The following is a 12,785-nucleotide window of genomic DNA, read 5'->3' on the forward strand; positions in this document are numbered from 1 at the left end:
CTGACACGTTTCATCCTGGAGGCTAATGGCTAGCTGTTAGCGCCAGGTGTGTGAGTTGATATTCAGTCCTACGACCACTGTCACTCGTTATGAAGGCTAACGTCTCGTCTTTGCGTATTTCAGCATGTTGTAAATGATGGATTTAAGGAAGACATAAATATGTCCGTTAGCATTCTGTTTCAGCTGCAGATAAATGACTGTTAGCCGTCAGCTATCAGCTAGCCAGCACTAATGGGACAATGGTACAGTCTGCTGGTTCAGATACCACACGTCCCACTGGAGTCACATGACCATCCTAAAGGAAGCAAGAAAAACAAAATCATTTCTATCAACTTTTATTTTGTAAATAGATCAAACTGCTTTGGCCAAATGTGTTTTAACAGTCACATGTCCATAAAGCTATTGAGGTTTTTCTTCAGCTACCATGGCAACCACTTAATAATAATGATGCTAATAATAAATAATAAGAACAATAACAATAATTTTCAAGAAGCTGAAACATTGTGAAGGTCAATATCTCAAATATTTACAAACATCTGACAATGATCACTAAATATTTATCGTCCTATCAGACAACAGCTTCACATCAGTCAACCAGCAGGTTGATGACATCATCGCCCTCCATGATTGAAGGATGACGGTTGGTTTGGGAACTTCTAGGTAAAAATATTACGGAGAAGATGGCGAGAAAACATACAAGAAACCTGGAGGTCCCAGTACCTGTACTGGGGCGTCCTGTACTGGGGCGTCCCAGTACAGGACGCCCCAGTACAGGACGTCCTCTTGCTGTTTTCAGGGTGGCATCACTGACTAATGCTGGTGAGGTGGTTGAGACTCAAGTCAGTGCTGCAAGTGTTGGATGGCGTCTCATTGCGTTGGTGCGCAGGTTCATCCAGTAAGGCTCAGACGCCAACGCCTCCACACGCCAACGTACCGGTGAGCGTTCAAGTCCGTTGAGCTTAAAACCTCAACTCTCACAGGTGATTCAGGGAAACATCCAGGAATTTGATCCTTGTTCCTGATGCCAAGTCCTGGATGCCTCCGCCGAGTCATGCGTGTGGCCGTCAGGTGACCTAGAAGTCATAGTCCCATCCTGAGTTGTCGTCTGGTGGTGGCTCGTCAGTGTCTTCGGGGAAACTGTCGAAGTTACTGGTGTCGGTGGACGAGGACACCTGGACAGAACAAGTCACACAGCATCAAGCCCTGATCATCTCTGGAGCGACGACTCGTTTGCATTGACAGGATTTTTGTATCAGTCAAAGAGTCACAGGTCCAGGCGCTCCAGGGTCACGTGACAGGGATGGACGTCCTCTAACTGTCAGACTCCACAGTGCAGCTGAAGGCTTTTATGTTTCAGAGCTTGAAGTTGACTTGTACTCACAACAGGAGTGATGGGCGGAGTCAGAGTCCCTTTCCTCAGACCGTCCCAGTTGAACCCCTCAAACCACCTGGAGACGGAGACATGAGGTCGTTACACCTGCCTGGTGTGTGAGAGGGGAGAGCCTCCATTCACAGTTCAGACATTTCGAGCTAGCCTGACCCTGTTTGACCTCACTTGAGCTCTGAACCTAGTTAACTAGAGGTGAACCCAGACCTTCAGACTGACTGACAGCTGTCACACTGGAACCTGCTGACATCACAGCTGAGGACGTTTTTCAATTCTTCAGTAAAGGCGCCGACTCACTTGTGTTTCTGAATGTCTTTGACTCCATTCTTCAGGTTCCCGAGTCTCTCTGAGGGATTGTCTCTGTGGATGGACACACACGCATCAAAGTTTGATTCTGGAGAGGGCAGCGGGAGAGACGCTGTGGCCCCGCCTACCTGCACAGCTTCTTGATCAGGTTGGCAGCATTCTTGGTGACCTTCTTGGGGAACTCGATCATATCGATGCCTCTCAGGATGACGTTGTAGGTTTTCATCGGGTCAGGACCTGAGAATGGAGGGCTGGAGACGAAACAAAGCGACGCTGTAAGCCAACAGTGTTTGATCCCTATGAGTCTACTTCCTGGCCGGCATCCCTCACCTGCCCGTCAGCAGCTCGTACATCAGGATCCCTAGAGACCAGTAGTCTGCTGACACATCATGACCTTTGTTGAGAATGATCTCTGGGGCCACGTACTCCGGGGTCCCACAAAATGTCCACGTCTTTTTACAAAAGCCAATTTTCTTGGCAAAACCAAAGTCCACCTGGAAAAAATGAGGTTAATAGTCCACACCCTGGGTATGTGTGTGTGTGTGTGTGTGTGTGTGTGTGTGTGTGTATGTGTGTGTGTGCTTGCAAGCGTATATTTACCAGTTTGGCGTACCCGCGGCTGTCCAGGATCAGGTTTTCGGGCTTCAAGTCTCTGTAGATAACTCCTTTGGCATGCAGGTAGGCGAAGGCCTCGATCACGCAGCCCGTGTAGAACCTGGTGGTCGAATCCTCAAACGAGCCCCTGACACACAGAGTCATGTGACCCTCTGAGGACTTTGTGATTTGTGCAGATGTTCGGTTCTAATAAACTTTTATTTTGTAATCCGGCTCATTACTTTGCTTATAAAACCATTAATATGGCTAGTATGAAGACCTGTCACGTGACCAGTCACATGACCAGTCACATGACCAGCAGTGTGTTGTTGCACCTGTCACCTGTCTCTCAGGATGGTCCACAGCTCTCCACCTAGGCACGCCTCCATCAGCATATACAGATATTTACTGTCCTTAAATGTCCGGTACAACCTGAAAACACACACACACACACACACACACACTATCAACAATAATGTGTTAACATTTGTTTTGAACCCCCCCAAGATCCCACCTGACCGAACAGAGGAGGCGCTAGTATGACAACCAGGACGCACACCCTCATGCGGTCCCGTCCATAGACACAGACAGTCTGTGGATGACGAACATCGGCAAATTGACCCCTGTGTTGCTAGGCAACTGTTGGCTGGATGTGTCCTGGCATGTTCTGACCTGACGATGAAGTCGGAATGCGCCTCTGTCATGATATGTTTCTCAGCTCGGATGTGTTCCTGCTGTCTGGTGTCCACGATGTGGCGTTTCTTCAAGATCTTCATGGCGAACGTCTTCACTTTTTCATTCTTCAGCTGGACCTACACACACACGCGCGCACACACACTGATGTTCACAGTGAGGATGTGACTCAATCCTCTATTTCTGGACTCCTCGTGTTACAGGTCAGTAACCAAGAATTGTGCTTGTGTGTGTGTGTGTGTGTGTGTGTGTGTGTGTGTGTGTGTGTGTGTGTGTGTGTGTGGTGCGTGTGTGTGTGTGTGTGCGTGTGCATGTGTGTCTGAAAACACCAGCAGACATGTGTACAGAAACAAACATTTCGCTGCTGATGCTAAACCGCCCTCCTGGTCTTTGTGCTAAGCTAGGCTACCTGTGATATAACAGGCTACCTGGAAACTGGAGGTTAGAGCACTGCATCATCAGCAGGGTCTGTTTCATGTTGTCAGAAACTGACCTGACAGTGACAGGCAATATCTACATAACAGGAGTCCTGAGGTCAAAGGTCATCGGTTTCCTCAGAGCATAGTTATACTTGCTCAAAATATCTCCCAAGGAATGCTGGGAGATCCTGAGAGGGGCTCCTTCCTGTTTTTGGTCAGAAGGGTTTCCCCTCCTCTGAGCTGATAGACTGTAACCACATGACATGTTACCAGCATCCCATTACTCATACTATACTGGAAAGTTACTGCAAATAGCTACACACACACACACACACAAGCACGCACACACACGCGCACACACACACACACACACACACACACACACATGCACACTGAGGTGGAGCAACTCGTACCAGTTCGACTCGACCGAAGCCGCCTACGCCAAGTGTGTCGATGATGTTGAAGTCGTTGAGCTTCAGACTGGAGAAAAAGGTGTTTTCTGCTTCATACCTGAAAGAAAGACAGAGATGTCACCAAACCCACAGGAACGCCACAGTACCACTTCCTGCGACTCCAACAGCAGCACTGACGGCGGCACTGATGGTGGCAACATCCTACCTGCAATATTTGACCACGTGGAAGAAGGGAAACTTCCTGGAAGTTTGGATGGAAAATGGGACAATGGTGGAAGAGGATGAGGGTGGAGCCAAGAGGCTGGTCTGGCGCTCTCTCTGCCGCCTCACCGGGGCAAGGAACAAGTCTCTCATTTCTACTGGGGTTTAATCAACGAGAGCGGACGGCGCCATGTTGCTATGAACTTCAGGAATGCTAGTAGAAGTTGTTGAAATTGGCAAATGTCCTCAGGAGAATGTTCGGCACAACATCCGTAAGAGAGCCGTCTCAAAGGAAGAGCTCCACTTCCAGTTTACATGGCGAGGGAAGGTGACGGGGAAGCGGCAGTGGCGGTGCTGGCTGTACGGGTGTCTGGTCTGATGGTACCAGCTGTACGGTGAGGTGGCCAGATCCGCCAGCTCTGTTTGCATGTGGGTCGCAAATGTTGCTTGTCCTGAACAAGTGGGGCGCCTTCAGAATCCAGAACATACGGTGTCTGAAGATGATGTCACTCCCAGGAGCTCCGTCTCAAACAACAGCTCAGCAGCAGTCTGAAGTCCCACTGAGCGCTCAAACGCCAGTGAGAGTGAATCCTGCAAGAGGTCTCTGTCCTGCAGGCTGCTCTGTCAATCTGGGAGCACGCTGCTGCTACTGATGTGGTATTTTTAGCAGGTGGGAACATTGTTGAAGGTTCAGCCAGTAAAGGAGGTTCAGATGGAGGGCGGCTGAGGGACAAACTGTCCTCCTCACACACCTGCAGGTGGCGCTACATCCATCTGAACAGCCGCAGCATCATCTAGCCATTTCACTCAAACCTTCTTCCATAAACTGACACTGATGAAAACATGACAGTCACCAGGCCACCGTTTATCCTCCTTGTCCATCAGAACATAGGTTCTCCAACTGGGGCCCAAGGACCCCCAAGGGTCCTAAAAGGTCTTCAGGTGTCAGCTTGTTGTTATCAACAAAAAAGTGTTGTGTAGCACCGTTGAATCATCTTAGCACAGTCAGCTAGCACATGGAAGCTAACGGCAGAACTTTACAGACATTGTTCGCGCCATCTTACCAGCATCTGCTTCAGGACGGCCACTCAATTTGGTGACTGGATTATTTCAGTAATCATGAATATAATCTTGTGAATCCATCCAAACATGCATTTATAATTATATTTTAGAAAGGTATGACGACTACTTTAGTGCCCAACTGGGCAGGAAATGTTTTCCAACTCAACAAATATAGTGACATCTAGTGGATTATTTCAGCATAATATACATAACATACATGTTTTTAGTTTTTATCTTGACATGAGCTGTTATTCATGATCAGAGAGGAACTTGCTGGTCTGCATGTATGTTTGTATGCTCAGGGCCCGTTAGCGTGACCCGGCTCTGGCAACCAACATTTATTATTAGCTCTCTTGCATAAGTAGCACAGAGGATCGTGTTACGGAGGCGAGTATTCTCGAGGAGGACACTCGCGCCTCCATTCACCACCTTTGATCATCGTTGAGTAAAAACACTGGAAATGCTGAAACTGGTATTAAAAACTAAAGGCGGACGTCTTGTGTTGCCTTCAGAACCAAACCAACGAGTCCAAGTCATTGTCATGATGTCATTATTTCAGCATTTGTTTATCACAGTAAAACCCAGACGTAACAACAGTGTGATGATTCATCACCCAGATTTGAGCTGCAGAGGTCACACACCAGAACATCATTATTTTTGAAGAAGATTTATTTTGAAAGGCATAACCAGGTTTTGTTTGTGTGTGTGTGTGTGTGTGTGTGTGTGTGTGTGTGTGTGTGTGTGTGTGTGTGTGTGTGTGTGTGTGAGAGAGAGAGAGAGAGAGAGTGATGGAGACACCTACTTGGCTTTCGTCTCAGCGTCCTCATAGCCTTTGTTGGAGACATCGTCCAGTCCACCAATCAGATGCTTGAAAGAGCTGAGGAGAGACAACGGAGGCCAATCAGCTTTTGAGAGATGATGTCACTCTGTAGAGGTTCCAGCAGCTGAGAGATAAATCACGTTCTGCTACTAGGACGAGGGGGTTTATACCCAAATAAATCTGCAGCGCCAGCTGATAATAAAATAGAGGCTTGACGTGTTTCTGTAACCCTACAGGAAGTAAGCATTTCAGAGATTATTCATTTTGTAGCCCTACAGGAAGTTAGCATGTTGTGAGTGCAGAGTGTAATTTGTCTGGTTGAGCAGCTGTAGTTGCTCACATGGACCAACAGGAGGCAGCAGATGGCCGTACATCAGCTGTCCTGCAGGGTCAAACCTCAAAACCTGCTGAGTTCAAGTCCAGTCCAGGACAGTCAGAGTTAAATGCTACAGCAGTGTGTAAGACTGTGCTTTTTTCCCACCAATGAAGAAAAGGAAAATAATGCAGATATTTAAGCAAACTATTCCAAAAGTTCCCAGCATCTGATTGGTTGAGAGGTTTTCATAACAAAAATAAGAAAGTAGAGCAGAACCAGGATCAGCACTGCCAGTTCGGCCCACTACACGTTTCAGCCCTCTTGGTCCAATTTATAAATACCGAGGAAGTCGTTTGGACCAACAGACAGGTGGTCAGAGGCAGACGGCAGGTAGCATCAGAGGAAATAAGGGTGTGCTAGTAAGAGTGATGTCACACCAGTTGGTGATATCAACGTCTGTAACAACTCTCGTCAATCTTGGCAGTGTGTGTGTGTGTGTGTGTGTGTGTGTGTGTGTGTGTGTGTGTGTGTGTGTGTGTGTGTGTGTGTGTCTCACTCTCGATCGATGACCAGACAGGTGACGTCCCCTGCAGCGATGACACTGGCTGTTCTGACATCCTCACTGGGGTTACAAACACAAGAAGTTAATCGGGTCCAGGTCTAGAAGCTCACAGGGTCCAGGTCAGATCACATGATCTTACCCCTGCAGCGCTCTCTCTCCAAACCAGTCTCCTCTGGTGAGCTCTCTGAGGTGTACTGGCTCCTGATTGGCCAGATCCTCCTGGGTCACATTCACCTGACAGGAAATGTGAGTGACAGTTATCAGCAGGTGACTGAGACGAGGGGGCGGGTCAATACACCTTCAGTGTGGAGGGTTACCACGCCTTTGCTGATAATGAAGAAGGTGTCGCCTCTTGCTCCCTGACGGATGATGTACTCGCCCTCCTCATAGTGAGTCTGCACACATCACCACACCACAGAAGAAGAATATGACTGGAGGACTTTAATTGAGGCAACAATATTATTTTGTGACTCATATTTAAAGGTCTAATGTGGCTAAGGCAACTAGCTTGCTATATGGCAGTCAAACAAGGTAAAGACTGGCCAGCTAGCAGTTAAAGTGCTAGCATAGCTAGTAGTAGTTATGCTAACCAATGAAGAAGAGCACATGTATGTTAACAGGTGAGTACAGCACACGGGTGTGTTGGTGTCTCACCTCCTCCATGACGTCGGCCAGTTTACTCAGTGTTTCTTCAGGGAGACCCTGATAGGTGGGAACACTGCAGGCAGACACACACACACACACACACACACACACACACACACACACACACACACACATTTCCATTCATTCTTTTGATGTGTTTATGCTTTGACATCTCTGCCGAACAGGTGGTGAAGGACATGGTCTCACTGCAGGTAAATGGCGTCACTCATCCTGGTCTGCCAGGGCCACCTTGCTTTGGGTTTCTTGGCCCAGTTAGACTCTGTTTTTATTTACTTATTTGCCTATTTAGTTTTGAAATGAAATCATACATTTGAGAGAACCTCCTTCTTCCTTACATGTCCCAAAAGCCAGCTTCCATGTCAGGGGATCAGACAGCCAAAGCCCCTGACTTGGACTGCTGCCCAAACCACATAGCACCAGACCCTTCTGGTTCCTCTTATGGGTGGTGGGTCCATGGCAGGACAAGTCCATGTATCCCTTTCTGGCTAAGCCCGGCCAGAACCCATGTACTAAGCCCCGGCCACTCGGCGTTTGCCATCGAGCCCCTACCCCGGGCCTGGCTCTAGGGCGGGGCCCTGGTGCCCCTACGGGCTGGGTACACAAACTCCTAGGTTTAACTTCCATGAGGGGTTTGCTGAACTGTTCTTTATCTGGCCCTTCACCTAGGACCAGTCTTCCAGAGGTGACACTACCAGGGGCAAAATGCCCCGGACAGCATAGCTCCTAGGGTCACTAGGGCACTCAAACTCCTCCACCACGATAAGGTGATGGCTCCAGGAGGAGTAGAAGGAGGCTTACAGGACGTGGTTGGCCTGTGGGTCTCCAGAGGCAGCTGACCGGTACAGCAGGCTAAGCGGTGTGCAGCCATGGCAGTCACCAAGGCAAAAACTTCAGTTCAGTTCAGTGAGGCCATGGAGAATGACTATCGGTCGTCTGAGAAAAGGTTCCTTAAAACCTCGGGGGGAGGCAGCAATTTGCCCACACTGTTTACAGTGGGCACGGGAGGCTGCTGACGTCAACTGGGGAGACAATACTACTATACTATACTTTGAGGAACTCCTCAATCCCACCAACGTGCATTCCATGGAGGAAACAGAGTTGGGGGAGTATTTGGGGGGGTCGTCCAATCTCCAGGGCAGAAGTTGTTGAGGCAGTAAAGCAGCTCCATGTTGGCAGAGCTCCAGGGTGGATGAGATCCTCCCTGGGTATCTCAAGGCTCTGGATGTTGTGGGACTGTCTTTGTTTACGCACCTCTGCAACATTGCGTGGACATCAGGGGCGCTGCCTTTGGAGTGGCAGACTGGGGTGGGGGTCCCCATCTTTAAGAAAGGGGACCAGAGGGTGTGTTCCAGCTACAGGGGATCACACGCCTCAGCCTCTGGAGAGGAGGGTCTGGGCGATAGACGAACCTTAGATCCAGGAGGAGCAGTGTGGTTTTCATCACAGCCGTGGAACCATGGATCAGCTCTTCGCCCTTGCTAGTGTTATGGTGGGGAGAGTTTGCCCAACCAGTCCACATGTGTTTTGTGGATCAGGAGAAGGCTGATGACCAGGAGTTCCCTGTGGGGGGTACTCCGGGAGTATGGGGTGGATGGCCCCTTATAAAGGGCCATTCAGTCTGTCGACCGGAGGAGTGAGAGTCTGGACCACATTGCCGGCAGTAAGTTGGACTTGTTCCCGGTGAGGGTTGGACTCCTCCAAGGATGCCCTTTGTCACCGGTTCTGTTCATAACTTTTATGGACACAATTTCTAGGTGCAGCCGGGTGGTGGAGGGGTTGAGTTTGGTGGTAGGGTGTCATCTCTGCTCTTTGTGGATGATGTGGTCCTCTTAGCTCCATCAGGCCATGACCTCCAGCTCTTGCTGGGACAGTTCACAGCCAAATCTGAAGTGGCTGCGATGAGAATCAGCACCTCCAAGTCTGAGGCCATGGTCCTCAGCTGGAAAAGGGGGGCCTGCCCACTCCAGGTCGGGGGGAGGTCCTACCTCAGGTGGAGGAGTTCAAGTATCTTGGGGTCTTGTTCGAGAGTGAGGGTCCGATGGAGCGGGAGACTGACAGGTGGATTGGGGCGGCGTCTGCAGTGATGCAGGTGCTAAACCAGTCCATTGTGGTGGTCAATCTAGGTTCCAACCCTCCCCTGTGATCAGGAGCTCTGGGTAATGACTGAAAGAACAAGATCCTGAATACAAGCGGCTGAAATGAGTTTCCTCCTCAGGGAGGCTGGGCTCTCCCTTAGAGACAGGGTGAGAAGCTCAGTCCTTCAGGAGGGACTCAGAGTAGAGCTGCTGCTCCTCCATGTAGAGGAGTCAGTGGAGGTGGTTCAGGCATCTGGTGAGGATGCCTCCTGGACGCCTCCCTCAGGAGGTTTTCCAGGCATGTCTGACCGGGAGGAGGCCTCAGGGCCGACCCAGGACACGCTGGAGGGATTATATCTCTGGGCTGGCCTGGGAACTCCTCAGGATTCCCCCAGAAGAGCTGGTGGAAGTGGCTGGGAGAGGACAGTCTGGGCTTCCTTGCTGAGGCTGCTGCCCCCACGACCCGGACCGACCGGATAAGAGGAGGAGGACGACAAAGTTTCACCTCTTCAATATTTGAAGTGTTCATCAAATTTATCTCTGTTTGTTCTCAACCTCCTTCCCTGGAAACATCCAACTCATCAGCAGCTAAACGGGCCTCGTAGACAACCAGTCAGTCCTGACCTGTCTGTTGGTGCTGAGCAGAGAATTCTCAGAGCTTTAACTTTGAAAACCTCCAGATAAAGTTTCACTGGTAAGATTTAGAGGAGAAACCAGTGCTGAAGCACTTCTGGCTGGTTCGTGGGCAGCAGCTACAGTCACCTCTTGAGGAATTCCATGTACTTGGCGTGTTTGATGAGTCCAGTTCTCATCATGATGGTCTGGAAACACTGGCGGTCAATGGCCCACAGCTTCACTGGGGTCACAGCTGGAAGACACACACACACACACACACACACACACACACACACACACACACACACACACACACACACACACACACACATGCGCATGCACCCATGCACACACACAAGCACGCACACATGCACAAACATTATTTATGGGTTTCATCTTGTTACATGAGTGGTCATGTCTGCACAAGATCATATTATCAGAGTAATGGTGTGTGCATGTGGGGGGGGGGGGGCACAGTATATGTAGATGTTGTTATGGCAACAAATATCCCTTTAAACAAGAAAAAATAAGTGAGGTGTGTGCATGTTGTTGTGCAACCAATGGTAAACGGTAAAATGGACTCAATTTTATAGAGCGCTTTTCTACCTTAGCGGTACTCCAAGCTCTTTACAGTGTCGTCTCATTCACCCGTTCACTCACACACTGATGGTGGAGCTGCCATGCAAGGCGCCAACCTGCTCATCAGGAGCAATTATGGGTTCAGTGTCTTGCTCAAGGACACTTTGACATGGTCACCGGGGTCGGGGATCGAACCAGCGACCCTTTGGTTGCTAGACGGCCACTCTACCCCTGAGCCATGCCGCCCAATAGAAGAGGGACACGACTCCAGTCAGAACAGCAGAATGCACGACAACCCATCAGGTTTACCCTCACCCCCAGGATGGCCCCTGGACCCCCTATCCATCTGTCCTTCTCCAGAACAACCTATGCCGTATATGTCACATTTTTTGCCTCCAAGATTCCAAAATAAAAGCACAAAATGTCAAAGTAGTGCATATGTAGGAATACTATTATTAAAATCTAGTTCCTCCATTATTTTCCTACATATTGACAGACTGCACTTTCTAACCCCGCCCACAAATGTGTAGGTTCGTGAGTCAGCCGGTCTGTTTGCTCCCTTCAGAACTTCCATGATATCCAATTTGTGAAACATTTCCGTCCTTATTATGTTCTGTTCCATTGAAACAAAGAGTTGGGGTGGCTGGCAGCAGGGTGGAGCAGTGGTCCTCCCTGTGGCCCCCAGCAAGAATGTTGTGGGTGGAGCCCCGGCTGCAGCACGGGGTCTTTCTGTGTGAGTCTCCATGTTCTCCTGTTCCTGCTGGGTTCTCTCTGGTACTCCAGCTTCCTCCACAGTCCAAAGACATCAAGAGGGACCAGGTTAATCCAGACTCTAAATTGACCGTAGGCGTGGCTGGGAGAGCCAATGGTTGTCTGTCTCTATGTGTTGGCCCTGCCATGGACTGGTGACCTGTCCAGGGGGAAGGCTGCTGGGATAGGCTCCACCCCCACCACCCTGGACAGGAGGAGAGGGGGAACATGGAGGGATGGATGATGGATGATGGAGGGATGGATGGATGGGTGGATGGATGGATGGATGATGGAGGGATGGATGGATGGATGGGTGGATGGATGGATGATGATGGATGGATGGATGATGGATGGAGGGATGGATGGATGATGAATGATTGATGGATGATGATGGATGGATGGATGATGGATGGAGGGATGGATGGATGATGGATGGATGATGAATGATGGATGGATGGATGGATGGTTGATGGATGGAGGGATGGATGGATGGATGGATGATGGATGGATGATGAATGATGGATGGATGATGAATGATGGATGGATGGATCTGATCTGATGGTTCAGAAACAGTTTCATCCATCCATCATCCATTCATCCATCATCCATCCATCCCTCCATCCACCCATCCCTCCATTCATCCATCCCTCCCTCCATGTTCCCCCTCTTCTCCTGCTCAGGGTGGTGGGGGTGGAGCCTATCCCAGCAGCCTTCCCCCTGGACAGGTCACCAGTCCATGGCAGGGCCAACACATCAGATCTGTGATGACATCAATGACCACACCCAACTTCACTTGGCCTGAGGTCAGAACTGTCCCAAGACCAAGTTACAGCCTTCTTCATCTTTTCTTGTCTGGTTGCCATGGTTACGGCTGTTTCTTTCTGTCATATTCTGCAGTTTGATTAACTTCATTTAGGCCACATTTAAGTGCTGTTTGACTAAAATAATAAAAATAATCATGTCAGAAATGATGATATATTGAGAGTTCGGGGATGTTTGATGATGAGTTGATTTACTTGCTGTCCGACTGAAACCGATTTGTTGAATTAGTCATGAAACTGTTTTGATATTCATACTTCAGTAATGTATCTGAAAACTGTAATTGTGACCTTGATGGTCTCAACATGTCCCATCATGTCTTTGCAGTTTCTGTCATGTGATTTTCACAATAAAGGCATCATTGTATCATGTCTTTAGCTGTGGTTTTGGTAACAGTTATGCTCATGAGTGACGCTATTCATAATTAGCGGCAGTGTTTCAGTGTGCTCAGCAGCTGCAGAGCCAGGAAGGTTCTGGTTGTTTGGACATGAAGAACTTCACCGTACTG

General features: G+C 49.2%; 1 protein-coding gene across 2 annotated transcripts in view; it reads right to left on the reverse strand.

Annotated features, from left to right (window-relative positions):
* Window positions 1-335: 335 nt before the first annotated feature.
* LOC147240143 (cGMP-dependent protein kinase 1-like) overlaps window positions 336-12,785 on the reverse strand; it is a 26,076-nt gene continuing 13,626 nt past the window's right edge. Inside the window, exons 4-19 of one of the 2 annotated variants that reach the window (XR_015111536.1) lie at window positions 10,277-10,382; window positions 7,428-7,491; window positions 7,091-7,168; window positions 6,913-7,007; window positions 6,768-6,833; window positions 5,878-5,952; window positions 3,813-3,909; window positions 2,960-3,099; window positions 2,630-2,719; window positions 2,294-2,435; window positions 2,024-2,187; window positions 1,822-1,944; window positions 1,685-1,747; window positions 1,382-1,448; window positions 773-1,172; window positions 336-720 (exon numbers count right to left, since the gene is read on the reverse strand). Coding sequence is in view for 1 of the 2 variants with exons in the window: in XM_086195574.1 (XP_086051700.1) it covers window positions 1,074-1,172; window positions 1,382-1,448; window positions 1,685-1,747; window positions 1,822-1,944; window positions 2,024-2,187; window positions 2,294-2,435; window positions 2,630-2,719; window positions 2,960-3,099; window positions 3,813-3,909; window positions 5,878-5,952; window positions 6,768-6,833; window positions 6,913-7,007; window positions 7,091-7,168; window positions 7,428-7,491; window positions 10,277-10,382 (1,469 nt within the window). In the remaining variant the exon portion in view is untranslated. Of the gene's footprint in view, window positions 1,173-1,381; window positions 1,449-1,684; window positions 1,748-1,821; window positions 1,945-2,023; window positions 2,188-2,293; window positions 2,436-2,629; window positions 2,720-2,959; window positions 3,100-3,812; window positions 3,910-5,877; window positions 5,953-6,767; window positions 6,834-6,912; window positions 7,008-7,090; window positions 7,169-7,427; window positions 7,492-10,276; window positions 10,383-12,785 lie in introns of both variants that reach the window. The other variant, XM_086195574.1, reaches the window with a different exon arrangement.

Source organism: Aulostomus chinensis, chromosome 23, assembly GCF_037954235.1.
Source record: "Aulostomus chinensis isolate RoL2024-O1b breed Wild chromosome 23, RoL_Achi_v1.0, whole genome shotgun sequence".
NCBI lineage: Eukaryota > Metazoa > Chordata > Actinopteri > Syngnathiformes > Aulostomidae > Aulostomus > Aulostomus chinensis.